The sequence below is a fragment of the Perognathus longimembris genome, unplaced genomic scaffold (genome assembly GCF_023159225.1).
Source record: "Perognathus longimembris pacificus isolate PPM17 unplaced genomic scaffold, ASM2315922v1 HiC_scaffold_231, whole genome shotgun sequence".
Taxonomy (NCBI): domain Eukaryota; kingdom Metazoa; phylum Chordata; class Mammalia; order Rodentia; family Heteromyidae; genus Perognathus; species Perognathus longimembris.
In genome coordinates, this window is record NW_025957398.1 from 31,316 (window position 1) to 47,009 (window position 15,694).

At 45.3% G+C, this 15,694-nt stretch overlaps 1 protein-coding gene across 1 annotated transcript; it reads right to left on the reverse strand.

The window, feature by feature from the left end:
- Positions 1 to 9,602: 9,602 nt before the first annotated feature.
- LOC125344663 lies at positions 9,603 to 15,264 on the reverse strand (the record flags this gene model as incomplete). The annotated part of the gene is given in 4 exon segments (XM_048337088.1): positions 9,603 to 12,632; positions 12,634 to 13,360; positions 13,409 to 14,412; positions 15,046 to 15,264. Coding segments are annotated over 4 exon segments (4,980 nt in total), but the record flags the coding sequence as incomplete, so codon positions are not given.
- Positions 15,265 to 15,694: the final 430 nt, after the last annotated feature.

Sequence of the window (15,694 nt, forward strand, 5' to 3'; positions counted from 1 at the left end):
TTTTTTTTATCTTTTTGTTTTTACTTTTTTTCAAATTTTTATTATCAAACTGATGTACAGAGAGGTTACAGTTTCATACTTTAGGCATTGAATACATTTCTTGTACTGTTTGTTACCTCGTCTCTCATTCCCCCCTCTCTCCTCTCCCTTTCCCTTTCCTCCCATGAGGTGTTCAGTTCACTTACACCAAACTGTTTTGCAAGTATTGATTTTGTAGTTGTTTGTCTTTTTTTATCCTGTGTCTCTCCATTTTGGTATTCCCTTTCAGTTTCCTAGTTCTAATACCAGTATAGACAGTTTCCAGTGTACTCAGGTAAGATTACAGAGATAGTGTAGATACAACCATAGGAAGGTGATAAAAGAACATCATCAATAGTAGAAGCTACAGATACACATGTAATGTTGAAAGTAGTTACAACTGTGATATAACAATCATTTTCATAACATGGAATTCATTTCACTTACACTTGGCATTATCTTATGTGATCATATGGGTGCAGCTATTGGGGTATTTTGATCTTCTAACATGACTGGCCTAATCCTGTACTAGCTATTCCTTATGAGGGACAAAATAGGGTTTATGCTTCTTTGGTTCTGGCTCACTTCACTTAATATAATTTTTTCCAAGTCCTTCCATTTCCTTAGGAATGGGGCAGTGTCATTCCTTCTGATGGAGGCAAGAGCTGCACTTTTAAACGGGTGGGAGGGCGGCAGAAGGGGAGTAGTAGAATCGCCTATTAATGATACAAAGCACCTGGGGCGGGAGTGCCCCACAAGTAATGATTTGCAGGTCCTTTACCTAAAAGCTCACCTACACACAACCACAAACAAGCAGAAATACACACACATTCACACCCCTAGATCAACAAGATCTCCCAAATCCACATGCATAGATAGTGGAACTATGACATCCCATTGAACAGAGGGAGACTTAGCCTCAGCCAGGATTTCTGACACCCTTTCCTGGAACTCCTGGGGTCCAGTTGAGGAAAACTCACCTACACACAACCACAAACAAGCAGAAATACACACGCATTCACTCCGCTAGTTCAACAAGATCTCCCAAATCCAAAAGCATAGACAGTGGAACTATGACATCCCATTGAACAGAGGGAAACTTAGCCTCAGCAAGGATTTCTGACACCCTTTCCTGGAACTCCTGGGGTCCAGTTGAGGAAAACTCCACCTAAGGGTTTCCTCTGTTTGTTGGCCAATCTTAAGCACTTTGTCATGAGATTCTCCTTCCCTGAATAGAAAACTCTTCGATTGTATTGTTCCTCCAACTACTCCTGAGATATGATTTCACAATCTTAGGCATTCTATTGTGAAGTCAATTTAATTTTGGGGAAGCCGATTAGAGTTTTATATTTGCTAATCTGATCCGGTGTTTTAGTGATATCCATGATATGAACAGAGTGGCAAACTTTTCTGAATTGTTCTTGCAATTATTAATTGATCTCTAACCCCATATACCCCTGACATACCAAAAATAAAGCACATGCCTTCTTCTCAAAAAACCACGTCTCCCATATCCTTTCTTCGTTGCAGTTACCATTTGTCCCACATCTGTCCCCCAACGTGGGACATGGCATTTGATCCAAAGGAGATCCAGGAAACTACGTTGTGAACTCTCAAGGGGAACTAAGGGACATTTTTAATCACAAGAGATAGCGAATCTGTGTAGCGAGCTCTCCAGAAGAACTGAAAACATTATGGGGATATGGGACAAGCTTAAGGTGCTTCTTTGTCTAATCTTATCCACCAGGTTCTGAAACGTAAATGGGCTATGATCTCGCATTCGGAAATACATGAGTGCATGCAGGAGGTAAGGGAGTATAATCTTTTATTCCCAGAGGAAACGATTTTAGAAGATTAGAGGAGGATTTTAGACTTAGAAGCCTGGAAGCGAGTAAAGAGTAATGCAGAAATGGCATATGGTGTGGTGACAATGTTCCAGCTCCATTGAGGTCTATTTGGGCCTTAATGCATGCAGCTCTCCATATGATTTCTCACAATGCTGTCATAACATCAGCTGCTGAACTAGTGGCTAATATGGGGAAAGCAAGGAATACTGATAATCTTCAAGAGGTGGCAAAACCTCGAAGTGGACCACAGGTAACAGTTCAAACTATACCTGAGCAATCTCCTGTCAGATCTGTTACAAAAAATTTAAACATTCTTCGGCGTCTGTATATGATCCTTCAGAGAATGACGCTAATTTAGGCAGTTCAGCAGCACAGTGGGAGCTCTACATAGGTTATTGAGTCCTGCAGGTCCCATCAGGAAGTAGAAAGTGACAAACAATAGATTTCCTCCTCAGGGCCCCTTGACATTTCTTATTGTAATTCATATGATTCTGTTTCCCTCACTTGTTTTCTTGCTCTTCCTGTCATTCAACCCTGTCCAATGGGAGGTGTAGCTCAGCCCCCTCATGATGTATATTGACCTGATTCACTTAAATTAGGAAAGTTGTAATACGGGGCTCACAGATGGCTCTGTTCCAGTGAAGTGAGTTTCCATATCATCTTTTCTTTACAACCAGTCACTAGCAGGGGAGCTGCCGCATCACTTTGAGTTTTATTTCTGAGGTCCCTTACATTTAGTACTAACAGACAAATAGCCTCGCCATTCATCTAAATGACCATATTTACCGACCTTGAGGCATCACATATAACTCATTTTCCTTAAGAGAGAATAGAAAATTCTTACTAGAGTCACGATATTTGAAGTTGGCTTTGGGAACTTATTGAACACGCCCAAGACTGAGATGGGGACCCCGTGACCCAGAGTCTTCCAGACTCAACTTTTGCATAAGTCTGTTATAAAATCCTCTACTAGTTAGTGCTTTGTGTTTTATGTACTGACTGAAACAGGTCAGTGAGTGTTGGGTAGGTGATGTGGTGGCTTGGACACAAGTATACACCCTTAACTGGAAAAAGTTCAAGAGTTCATCCCTTCTTTTGGTCACTGGAGGGTCAGGTTTTGTCTCTGTGGGCACTGTCATTAAACTTGTCTCATGGTTTTGTTGTTTCTTACTGTCTATTTGGGGGCGGTAGATTTTCTCTAACTCTTTCCATTATCAAGCAAGTCTTCTGTGTTCCTTGAAGGCATTGCCAGTTGGTCTCAGCAGGGTGTCTTCTTGTGGATAGAAATATCCAGAGGGGAGGATCACCATGAGATGTGTCAGGGCACAGTGGTCTTTCTGTCACTCTGGGAGTCAACTTGTCAATGCCTGTCTTGCATTCCATAGAAGATATTTTTGTGAATTATTTAGAAATACACATAGAAACCTAATGACCTGGTGCAGCTCAAAAATAATATTTTCTATAGTAGAAACTGAGTTTCATTTTTTCCTATTGGAAATGACACTACAGCATTGTTTGTCTGATCAATTATATTGAATATCTGATATCAGTGTACAAAGTAGTGTCCAAGTAGAAGCACAGCTTTATTAATTCCCTATGAATTTTTATGAATTTCCTTGCTTCCCACCAGATATCCTTTCTTTTTCATCTGACCTGTCAATGATTTCATATTGCCTTGCTTCTATCTCCAACCCAAGTCTCCCTTGCTCTCATCTTTCCTTCCTTTCTGCAATCATTCCTTCCTGCTACCTTTTCTTCCTTCCTTATCTCCCTTCATCTCTCTCCTTCCCCAGGCTTACCTTCAGATCCTCTTCCTCCATACTTCCTCCATTAACTCTGTCCCACCCACTGTCCATAGAAACCACAATCCACCTCTCCCTGCCTCCTTCCCTGCCTACATTCCTTCCCTCATTGCTACCTTCCCTCCTGTCTTCCTTGGCTTCATCACCCCCCTCTTTTCTTTCTATCATTCCTCCTTCCCTCTTTTCTTACCTTCCATAACTTACCTTCCTATTTTTACCTTACTTAGCTCTTGATTTATGGTACATTACTTTTATCTTTTTTATTCTCCTTTTTTCTTCACCATTATGAACACTGTGGCAACTTACTACTACTAATCGGTTGTGGAGCACTCTTTTCCCATGTCGCAAAAAGGACATATTCATGTCCAAGATATAGTTTGGTCATTGTGCACATCCTGTTTTATATAGGTTACCCACCACAACCAGGATAAGGACAACTTGATCATCATTGTGCTAGACATGCATATGTGTAGAGGCCAGCTTTATGAACACTGGAGCTAGAAGTAACCAAGGTACCTAGAAGGGACAGGATAGAAATAGGGAAATTGCCAATCGTTCACCCATGACTTGCCTAATTTTCATATCCTTTGGAATACCTCAAGGTCACATTAAGATTGAAGCACATGTTTGTTTGTTGATCTCTTTCACTAAGGTACAAGTACTGGAGGAATTGGCTCATTTGTGGCCCCAGCTTGTGAGTCATTTGCATTTGAAAATAACCTATTATATGTGCATTAGACCTATATTTCAACCAGCGGTCAATGGGCAATATTGCTAACCTCTTAGATAAATGGATGGAAATGCCTTGAGAAGATTGGGTTTTTACAGCCCAAGAGGTCGTCTCAACATATTGATGTCTGAAAATATGAGAAGAAGCCATCCCCGGGCCATTCCCATTTTATGTTTTGAACCCAAAAATTGTCGGAAGACCAAAAACTCCTTTCTCCCCTTGTGTTTGTAGTTGCTGAGTCACCGACAAAAATTAAAGGAACCAGCATGAGCTGCCAGGATAGAGACAACACTAGCCGGCACTGAAGCCATGATTTTATTTCTCCATTAGTGTCCTGATCTATCACTCCTGGAATAATACATAAGCCCCTCAGTGCAGAGCAGCTGTAACCTAACAATTAGCCAACAGATTCCCTTGGAAGAGGGCCAAGAACTCCTGGATGGAGGGCCTGAAATCCCATTTCCGAAGTCAGTACTGTGCAGGTAGAAGAACAGAGATCAGCCCTGAACTTCCTCAGAGGAAGTTGCTCAGAGGAGACTTGAACCTGATTGATGCTGCAGGTTGTTGGGGGATAGGCTTGAGGTTGGGGGAAGGATGGAGCCGCCCGAAAATTTTTTTGTGGGGCCAGGTGCTGGCTCCTCTGCCAGTTTACTGAAATCTGGTGGCCACAGTCATTAAAAGTAGATCTGCAACTTGTAACACAATGCTTCCCGTTTTTAAAATGGGGACAAATTTCACTCATAGTTCTCCTTTTCTGATTAGGTCAGTGAGCCATTAAGTGGTCCATTTGTCTTCAGGAAAAACAGATGCCGGGAATCCCAGCAGTACATAGATGTCCCCGTCGCCTTCTCCCCATACAGTGCATGTGTAAGAACTCTGTCACAGTCAGCCCTTGGAGCCCTGCAGCCAGCGTGAGGCCCTGAACATACGATGGCCCAATGTCTGCACAAAGTTGAATATAGTCATTTATTCCTCCTTTTTTCTTAGAAGGCCTGACGGCTGCTTGGCAATTTGGGCATAAAGTTTTAGTAGCCCAGGTTTCAAGAATGACTTCAGTGTGCTGGGAATATGGCCTATTGGCAAGTGTGCTTGCCTCATATACATGAAGCCCTGGGTTCTATTCTCCAGCACCACATATATAGAAAATGGCCAGAAGTGGCGCTGTGGCTCAAGTAGCAGAGTGCTAGCTTAGAGCAAAAAGAAGCCAGGGACAGTGCTCAGGCCCTAAGTTGAAGACCCAGGATTGGCCAATGAATAAATAAATAGATAAGAATGACTTGAGTAAACGGCACTGTAGGGCCATATTGAACACAAGCATTCTTTAGATCTCTTATTGGTTGAAATGGCAAAGCCTGATGAACCCTTTTGTTATCTTCATCCTGCCTGTCAGGGAATAAATGAAAACCAGGAATGTCCTACCTTCTTGAGCAGCCTGAGCCAAGGAAGTGTGCCACGCTTACGGCTAGTAGGGCCAGGAGCCTTTACCAGCACACGCTGAGATGGTACTAGCTGTGAGACTCTATCAGGCGGAGGTTGTGGTGGGAAAGGATCAAAGACCGCCAGGATTCTGGGCAGAGCCCACAAGTCTCTCCCTTTACAGGAGATTGCTGTTTTGGATGATATTGTGATTCCAAAATTTTCTACACATGGGTCAATCTGTCTTTACTAGGCTCATTACATAATTTTTCCTCAGTGTCTGAGCCATCTTAGTCTTCCTTTTATCTAGCCCAGTGGGTTGAGATCATTTTTAATTTCTCAGCTCTTCCCATACAGCTGCATAAGCTTGGGGGTTGGGTGATGCTCATCAAGTCCCTGTTCAGTTTCTCTGATCGACTGTTTGAACCTAATCCGTTCATGTCTACAATGGCATTATTTGTAACGGATTCAGATTACGACCATAACCTACTTCATGCCACACTACTTCCTCTTTTGTTCTTGTTTATTTTATTTTTTCCGTTATTGTCAGAGTGATGGACCGAAGGATTAGAGGTTCATAAGTGAGTCAGTAAGTATATATCTCGTTCATCATTTTCCTCCTCCAACACCCCCCTTCCAACTCCTTTGTCTCTTTCCCCCTGAGAAATTGTAGAATTGGTTTACACAAATGTTTGTGTAAATTTTGCTTTTGGAGGCATTTGTACTTTTAACCTTTTTCCCTTGATTTCTGCATAACCTGTCCCTTTACTAGTGTTTATACAAAAATCAAATTATTTACTCTTTTCTTTCACTAATTTGTGGGGCAACTGTATATACAAGTTTGTCTGACCAAGATGAATTTAGCCAAGCTAATATTTATTGAATGGTTCCAGTAATATAATGAATTATGTACTTCCCAACCACAACACTGCAAGGGGATCACCAGTACCCAAGGTGTGTACAATTATGTTTGGAGACTGTGTAAACGAATCAAGGAACCCTTCCCTTGAGATTTCCTTTTTCATTTTAGCTCAATATTTTTCAACCATGAACTATCTATTATGATCTCTAAATTGTTTTCCTAAAATCAACATCTTTTCCCACTGCACATATAGGACTGTTGTGCCCAAGCCCTAGAAGACCACCAAGAGACCACCGAGAGCCAGACGTTCCGAAATGCAAAAGCAAGGCAAGGCTTTATTAGGCGAGCTGCAGCCCGGACCTCGTCCTACACACCGACGCAGCGGAGGTTAGGAGGAAGGCCACGAGCAGAGTTTTACATGGGTATTTAAAGGAAAAAATCACAAAGTTACATAAACCAGGTGCAAGCAGGGTTTAGGTGCAGGGACAAATCTGATTGGCTCGGGGCTAGGGGCTTCTAAAATTTGATCAGAGGACATTCCACACGTCTATAATTGGTTGGCGGACATTCCAAGGCGGTCAGTGTGACCGGAACGTTCCCAAACCAGTTGGGCCATCTGGGAAATGGGTTTTATGACCTATTGGTTTCGGCGTAAACATCCGCACAAACAATCTTATTCCTGGAATCTGTACAATGCCTGGCTAGTTTCATCATAAACAAGTCATTTGCTGGTTTTTACGTATGTGCTGGGTTGTTCTTAGCTTAACACAAACAACAAGATGGTTGCTATTTCTCTTAAGATGGAGTTTATGCTATTTCTTTTAAGATGGAGTTGTCTTAGCCCTTCATTCCCCCCTAGAGTTATGGGCATGAAGCACAGTCCTGTGTTTCAGACTTAAGAGTTAATCTTAACAATTCTCTTTCTGGAACAGGTATGTACCTGCTCCGTTGCACCATTAACTGTATGGTGTTTAGTCTGTCCTTCATGAATTGGACTAATCTATTTAGGATGCAAGGCCCGAACGTTAGTAGGAGAATGATAATCACTAGGGGCCCCAACAAAGTGGATATTAGAGTAGTAAGCCATGGGGAAGAATTAAACCATCTTTCAAACCAGCCTTGTTTTGACTCATATTCTCTGTGTCTCTTTTCTAACCCTTCTCTGACTTTGGACATGTTATCTTTTACTATTCCTGAATGGTCAACATAGAAACAACATTCTTCTCCCAATGCAGTGCAAAGTCCTCCTTGCTGTAGAAACAGTAAGTCTAGCCCTCTCCTATTCTGGAGAACTACTTCTGATAAGGATGTAAGGGATTCCTGGAGGTGAGAGATGGATTCTTCTATTTTCTTAATATCCTCAATTATAGCCATCCGTAGGTCATCAAAATATCCTCTTTGTTGGACGAGGGAGGCTACTCCTGTACCTAGTCCCCCCAAGCTGGCTCCTATTAATATACTTAAGGTTATAGCTGTAAAGGGCTCTCTTTTTACCCGGGGATTGTATTCTAGATTGAGTTGTTTCCAGGAGCCCTGTAAACGGTCCAAGAAATCTGGCTCCGGATAGTAAGATATAGTGGGTACCAGTCGTACTAACACACAGGAATCCTCAAAATCTTTTAAGACAGCAGAGTGTACACAAGAGGTTAGACCCGACTTAGAGCATGCCCACCAAGCATCTTGTGGAGGCAACCAATAACCACTTGCTGATTTATGATTAATAATGTGGTTACATAAAGGAGCCATTTCTTTTCCCGGTTTTCCAATACAAGTGCCTGAACCAGTGACTCGAGTTAGAGTGAGCCCTACTTTTGACTTCCACCTACAAGACTCTTCTTCCTTGGCTTGGGACACGTTATCAGAGACAGCAATTCCCTCATAATAGGGTGGAGCAACATCATAACATAACCAGCAATATCTAGTTAAATTGGGCTGAGTATGGTTTAAGATTATATAGGACTTCTGCATCAGGTTTACTAGGGGGTTGTTATTACGGGGTAGATAGGCCAGGGTATACATGGGGGAGGAGGGTCCAGTACCTGGAGCCAGTGTTGAATTAAGAGAGGGTTCTGGGGCTCTAAATGGGGTCGGGTCTGGTGTCGGCCTGTCAAGGTGGTCTTGAGGCTTTAAGGCCGAGTTGGGTCCCACTGCTACATCTGTCATAGGTTTAACAATGAGTTTGAGCTGGAAAGTAAGTCCATGGTCATACCCTGACATGTACAACCTTAATCCCCATGTCCTTCCTCTAGTCCACCCACCGAAGGTCTTAGCATTCTTGGTAAACTTAATTACTAGAGGGTTACATCTATATTTAGTGCAGGCTCCTTGTCCCGACCACCAGTTAGCCCACTCACAAGCAAGACTATTTTCTTTTTCTAGACCCTTTCCTGTATGGTTTCGTTTTATGGTGATTAAGTCCCAACTGGAGTGTGGGTCCCAGTGTGCTTGTCCCGTGGTTTCACACCCCCACTGTTTGCAAAAGAAATCTGCTTCCCCTCCACATCTTCTCTCACCTGCCCTAGTTCTCCCATCTCTAGGACACACATAGAAAGGCATTTCTCTCAGTTCAGCTCTTAGCTTTGGGTGGCCACATCCATGTCCAGATCCCCATGTTAGGGAGCTGTATTTGCATGGGACTAGACAGGATTCTTTTTCCTTGCACTCGGGAAGTTGCTTATCTAGATTTGGGTCATCATGATCTGGCACGTCCCAGCTGCCTGCAGCTAGGTCGCACAGGTCCACTATTAGGTCTGGCCACCAGGTTCCTAAGGGGGCTTCTTTAGTTGCTAAGACAAGGGGTTTTCCCCCTCTTGGGGTGATCTGCCAAGATAACTGGAAGGGCTGGTGAGGGTTAGGATTAGCATCAGCATTAACTTGAACAACAAAATATGAAAGTAAAAAGTAAATGATCATAATAGTAGCACTATTCAGTCTAACTTTCGTTTCTTGAGGCGAAGGCGCAGTGGCTGGTCTGGATGTTTGGAGACTTCCCATGTTTCTCCACGAAAATCCTCGTCCAACGCGAAGGGGTCAGCTGGTTTGGCGTGGGAGTAGTGAACCCAGGTGGCGATGCCGTCTACCTTGAGGGCGGTGGGAGTAGTCAGCAGCACTACGTAGGGTCCCTTCCACCGTGGTTCTAAGGAGTTTGGGTTGTGTCTCCGAACGAACACCCAGTCCCCTGGTCTAAATAAATGAGGGGTAGGGACAGAAGCAGAATCATATAGTGCCTTAAGTTGAGGCCACACATTCTTATGCACAAGCTGTAAATGATTAAGTTTACATAGAAATTCAGTATCATCTAAATCTGAAAGCAATTCAGTCTGAAGGCTAGGAACAATGGGCGGGGGGTGCCCGTACATTATTTCAAAGGGAGTGAAACCAAGCTGGTAAGGTGAGTTTCTTACTCTAAATAAGGCAAAAGGAAGGAGCGACACCCAATCTGCGCCAGTCTCTAGGGCCAATTTAGTCAAGGTCTCTTTTAGGGTCCGATTCATTCTTTCTACCTGCCCTGAACTCTGGGGTCTATAAGCACAATGTAATTTCCAATCAGTCCCCAGTGCAGTGGCTATTCCCTGACTTACTTTTGAGACGAAGGCCAGTCCGTTGTCCGACCCAATGGAGGATAGGAAGCCATACCTGGGTAAGATTTCTTCCAAGATCTTCTTGGCCACCACGTTTGCAGTTTCATGTTTTGTTGGATAAGCTTCAACCCATCCTGAAAAGGTGTCTACAAAGACTAGCAAATATTTGTATCCAAATTTTCCAGGTTTAATTTCTGTAAAGTCTACCTCCCAATACACACCTGGCCTGCTTCCACGAAGGCGGCTTCCTTTCATAATTGGTTGAGCCGCTGCATTGGTGAGCTGGCAGGCTTTGCAACCTTTGACAATGTCCTCAACAATTTGGTTTCCCTGTCTAATTTTTACTTTTGAGTGGCGAAGCAAGTCCTGCATTCTTCGGGTCCCCATATGGGAAGCCTGGTGGATTCTCTTGAGGATCCCCTTACCTAGTTCTTGTGGCAAGATAAGTTTCCCTTCACACGTTCTCCACCAATCACTTTTTCCTTCTTTGTCCGGGGGTTTGTGGGCCATAGGAATTTTCCTAATCCATTCTAGGTCCTCTTGAGAATATTGGGGCACGGGAGGCAGAGTCCGCGGCCCTGGATCCGCTAGGGTTAATATTTCTGTTCTAGGTTGGAGGGCCGCCTCCTTGGCTGCTTGGTCTGCCAAGTTATTTCCTTTAGTCACTAAATCAACTCCCTTTTGATGTCCTGGACAATGCATGATAGCAATCTTGGCTGGTTCCCAGAGGGCCCGAATGAGATTTAGAATCTCTTGCTTGTTTTTAACAGTTTTTCCTTCAGCCGTCAGTAACCCTCTCTCCTGGTAGATAGCTCCGTGAACATGTACGGTAGCAAACGCATACCTACTGTCCGTGTATATATTTAGTCTCTTTCCTTTCCCCATTTGTAGGGCTTTTGTTAGGGCCACTAGTTCTGCTCTTTGTGCAGAAGTTCCCTGGGGGAGTGCCTCTGCCCACACTATCTCAGCGTCCGTGGTGACTGCCGCGCCTGCGTACCTTTTTCCTTCTCGCATGAAGCTGCTGCCATCGGTGAACCAGGTGTGCTCAGCCTGTGGTAGCGGTGAGTCCAGCAAGTCAGGCCTGAGACTATGTGCTCGGGCCAGGATCTGCTCGTAATCATGCAGAGGCGCTTCCAGGTCCGGATCCGGCAACAAGGTAGCTGGGTTTAATGCTGTTGGTACGCAGAAACTGATACGCGTGGGGTTAAGCAACAAGGTTTGGTAATGGACCATGCGGGCATTGCTCATCCATCGGTCGGGCGGTTGTTTTAGCACCCCTTCCAGAGCGTGTGGAGTGGCCACAGTTAGATTTTGTCCCAAGGTCAACTTGTCTGCGTCTTTCACTAAGAGGGCTACTGCGGCTATTATTCTCAGGCATGGGGGCCACCCAGCAGCAACAGGATCCAATTTCTTGGATAAGTAGGCGACTGGTCTTTTCCAAGGCCCAATTGGCTGGGTGAGCACCCCCTTTGCTATCCCTTTATTTTCGGCCACAAATAGGGTGAATGGTTTATTCACATCAGGTAGGCCTAAGGCAGGGGCTTCTAGGAGGCTTTTCTTAACTGCCTCAAAGGCCCTTTGCATTTGTTCAGTCCAGTGGAACTCTGGGACATTTTTGGTGGCTTCATATAAGGGCTTGGCCATTTCAGCGAACCCAGGTATCCACAGCCGGCAAAAGCCCGCTGTTCCTAGGAACTCTCTGACTTGCCTGGCTGACTTTGGTACAGGAATTTTTAGTACAGTCTCTTTTCGTGCTTCTGACAGCCAACGCTTGCCTTCTTTTAGTATGAAGCCTAGGTAGGTGACTTCAGATTTGCAAATCTGTGCCTTTTTAGCAGAGGCCCTGTAGCCTAGATTGCCAAGAGTCTTTAAGAGCCTGGCTGTCCCTTTCAGGCAGCTAATTTTGTCTGAGGCAGCTATCAGCAGATCATCCACATATTGCAACAGGCTTATTTCAGGATTTTTAGAGCGGTACTCACTCAGGTCTTCATGCAGTGCTTCGTCGAAGATGGTGGGCGAATTTTTGAATCCTTGAGGCAGCCTGGTCCAGGTCAGTTGGCCGCTTATCCCAATTTCAGGATCATGCCAGGTGAATGCAAAATAATTTTGGCTCTGTGGGGCTAAGGGCAGGCTAAAAAAGGCATCCTTTAAATCTAGCACAGTATACCACACGTGGCTTGGTGGTAAGGAACTCAGCAAAGTATATGGATTTGGAACGGTTGGATGAATGTCCATTACTCTTTTGTTTACTTCTCTCAAGTCCTGTACTGGTCTATAGTCATTGGAGTTAGGCTTTTTGATGGGCAGTAATGGAGTGTTCCAGGCTGACTGGATGGGTTTTAGGATTCCCAATTCCAACAATTTTCTGATGTGGGGGGGTGATCCCTTTCTTTGCCTCTAGTGACATGGGGTACTGGCGAACTTTTACTGGGTCAGCTCCAGCTTTGAGTTCCACAAAGATTGGAGGACGATGTTTTGCCAGTCCCATCCCCCCAGTTTCTGCCCATGTTTGGGGAAACGCCTGTAACCACTCATTTTCTTGAGACTCAGGCTTGAGATGTTGGTATAGCCTATACTCCTCTTCTAGTTTGCTAGTGATTAATATATTTACAGGCTTTCCTCTTGAGTCTGTTACCAAAGCTCCGTCACTTGTGAATTGTATCTGAGCCTTCATTTTTGTTAAAAGGTCACGTCCAAGCAATGGGTAGGGGCAGTCAGGAATGACTAAAAATGAGTGGGTTACCCGGCCCACTCCTAGGTCCACTGTTCTTCGGGTAGTCCATTTATAGGGTTTGGTGCCAGTTGCACCTTGCACCCATGTTGTTTTATTGGACATCGGCCCTCTCGGGGCTAGTAGTACTGAGTTTTCTGCTCCCGTATCCACCATGAACGTGACTGGGCTCCCCTCCACTTTCAAAGTTACCCTAGGCTCAGGGAGGGGGTCTGAGCCCCGACTCCCTCAGTCGCTGTCTTCAGCTAGCTCTAAGGCCGGCAGCACTCTGGATCCTACTTTCTGTTTTCTCTCCTCCTTTCTGGCTAGTTCTGGGCAGTCCTTGAGCCAATGTCCTATCTCCTTGCAATAGGCACACTGGTTTTCTCCTACTCTAGGTTTTCTAGGATGAGGCTTGAATTTTCGTTCTCTAGTAGGAGACGAGGATCGTCTAAAGTTTCCAGGTTGCACAGAGGTTAAGATTTCTCTAATGTCTCTTCTGTGCTGGGCTTGATGCTGTGCTAAAATTCTAGTCTGTTGTGCTTGTTGCTGCTCCAGGATCCTAGCCAAATTTTTCTCTTTTTCCCTATCTCTCCTTTCACGTTCAGCTTCACGTTCCCTGTCCTTTCGCTCCTGTCTCTGCTCCTCTGTCTCTCTTTTGTTATAGACCTTCTCCGCCACTGCTACTAAGTCCCTAACAGATTTTTCACCAAGCCTGTCTATTGTCTGCAGCTTTCGCTTTATGTCCGGGGCAGCTTGATTTATGTAGGTGAACATAACAATCTGAGCGGATTCCTGAGTTTCAAGATCGTAGGGAGTGTACTGGCTAAAGGCTTCTATAAGCCGCTCAAGGAATGCTGCCGGACTTTCATTTTCTCCCTGCCTCACATCATAGACTTTGGCCATATTAGTAGGTCGGCGAGCCGCCGCCTTGAGACCTGCCAACAGAGCCTGGCGGTAGATGAGGAGTCGTTCCCTACCTTCAGCCGTGTTATAGTCCCATGTTGGTCGAGTCTCAGGAAAGGAGACTGAGATCGCGGCAGGGTCTGTGAGGGGCGCTCCGGTTGGGCCGGGGACAAGTTTCCGGGCCGCCTCTCGGATGCGACTCCTCTCCTCGGTGGTGAAAAGAACCTGTAAAAGCTGGTTACAATCATCCCAAGTGGGTTGGTGAGTGAAAAGGACAGTTTCAAGCAAACGAATCAAGTCTTGGGGTTTTTCAGAAAAGGGGGCGTTTTGGGTACGCCAGTTGTATAGGTCACTAGTGGCAAACGGCCAGTACTGGAATTGCTGCTGGCCATTCTCATCCATGGGACCCACGGGGCGAAGGGGAAGGGCAGTGGAGTTGTGGGGAGGCGTAATTCCCCGGCGCCGTCGGGTTGACTGGGCAGGACCCTCTGGTGCGGAGGGGGCTGGTGGCACGTTCTCTCCTGCGTCTTCATCATCCTCCTGTATTTCAGGCGGGGAGGGTTGGAGAGGAGAGTATGGAGGAGGAAAGATTTCCTCCTCCACGTTTCCCCCTTGGAAGACAGGCGGACGCGGCTTCTTTTCTTCTTTGGTGGTTTCTTTTTTTCCTGCTTTTTCTTCCCCCTGTGTCTTGTTAGTGAATACCTGGATGAGAGAAGAGGCTGGGGGGGACAAGAAAGCATGCACCCAGGCGGGGCCATCCTCTTCAACCAGTGCCCTCCAAGTAATTATATAAGGGACTTGGTCTGGATGCCCACTAAGCACATTATAAATTTTGGCCTGTAAAAGTGCAATTTTAATTATATCAAAACTTCCTTCAGGAGGCCACTCGGCGTCCTCAAAGGTGGGCCATTCTGATTTACATAAACTTATCCACTTTTCTTTCTTAACATCTACACTTCGATTATGAGCAATTTCCTTAGCCTCCTTCCAATGGGCTAAGGTTAATTCTAGGGGGTTAGATGGCACATTACCCATGGCTCTGGTCAGGTGTTCAATCCAGACAGCTACGAGAAACACAACAATTACAATAACAAAGAAGGTACCAAATACACAGGCCTGAGAAAATAACAAGTTACTAGTAGGTTTTGGAGATCTCCCAAGTTGTCCCCCTACCTCCTGCGATGATGCAGAAGGAGTGGACTGAAGTTCAAGGTGGGCGGACTGAGCCTCGGTGAGGAGACCCTCTTGGTCAGTGCCAGCTAGGAACCGGACTGATTTGCACCCTACAAGTATCAAGGCGGGGTTCCAGGGGTCCCCCTTCAAGGATGGAGGACCTGGGACGTCTCCCAGTTCCCCCAGGGTTGTCGATGAGCGCGTCCGCTCGACAGGCCCCTAAAAAAAAAATGAAAAAAGAAAAAAGTACAAGGTGGAAAGGCCGGCTTCCTGCAAGAAAATGAAAGTGAAACACACACAGAGACAAGGGACAAGACAAGACAAATTAACAGCGCTGTTTCTTACCTTCGGGGTCTGGGGTCTCGGGGGTCTTTGGGGATCCCGGACGAGCCCCCAACTGTTGTGCCCAAGCCCTAGAAGACCACCAAGAGACCATCGAGAGCCAGACGTTCCGAAATGCAAAAGCAAGGCAAGGCTTTATTAGGCGAGCTGCAGCCCGGACCTCGTCCTACACACCGACGCAGCGGAGGTTAGGAGGAAGGCCACGAGCAGAGTTTTACATGGGTATTTAAAGGAAAAAATCACAAAGTTACATAAACCAGGTGCAAGCAGGGTTTAGGTGCAGGGACAAATCTGATTGGCTCGGGGC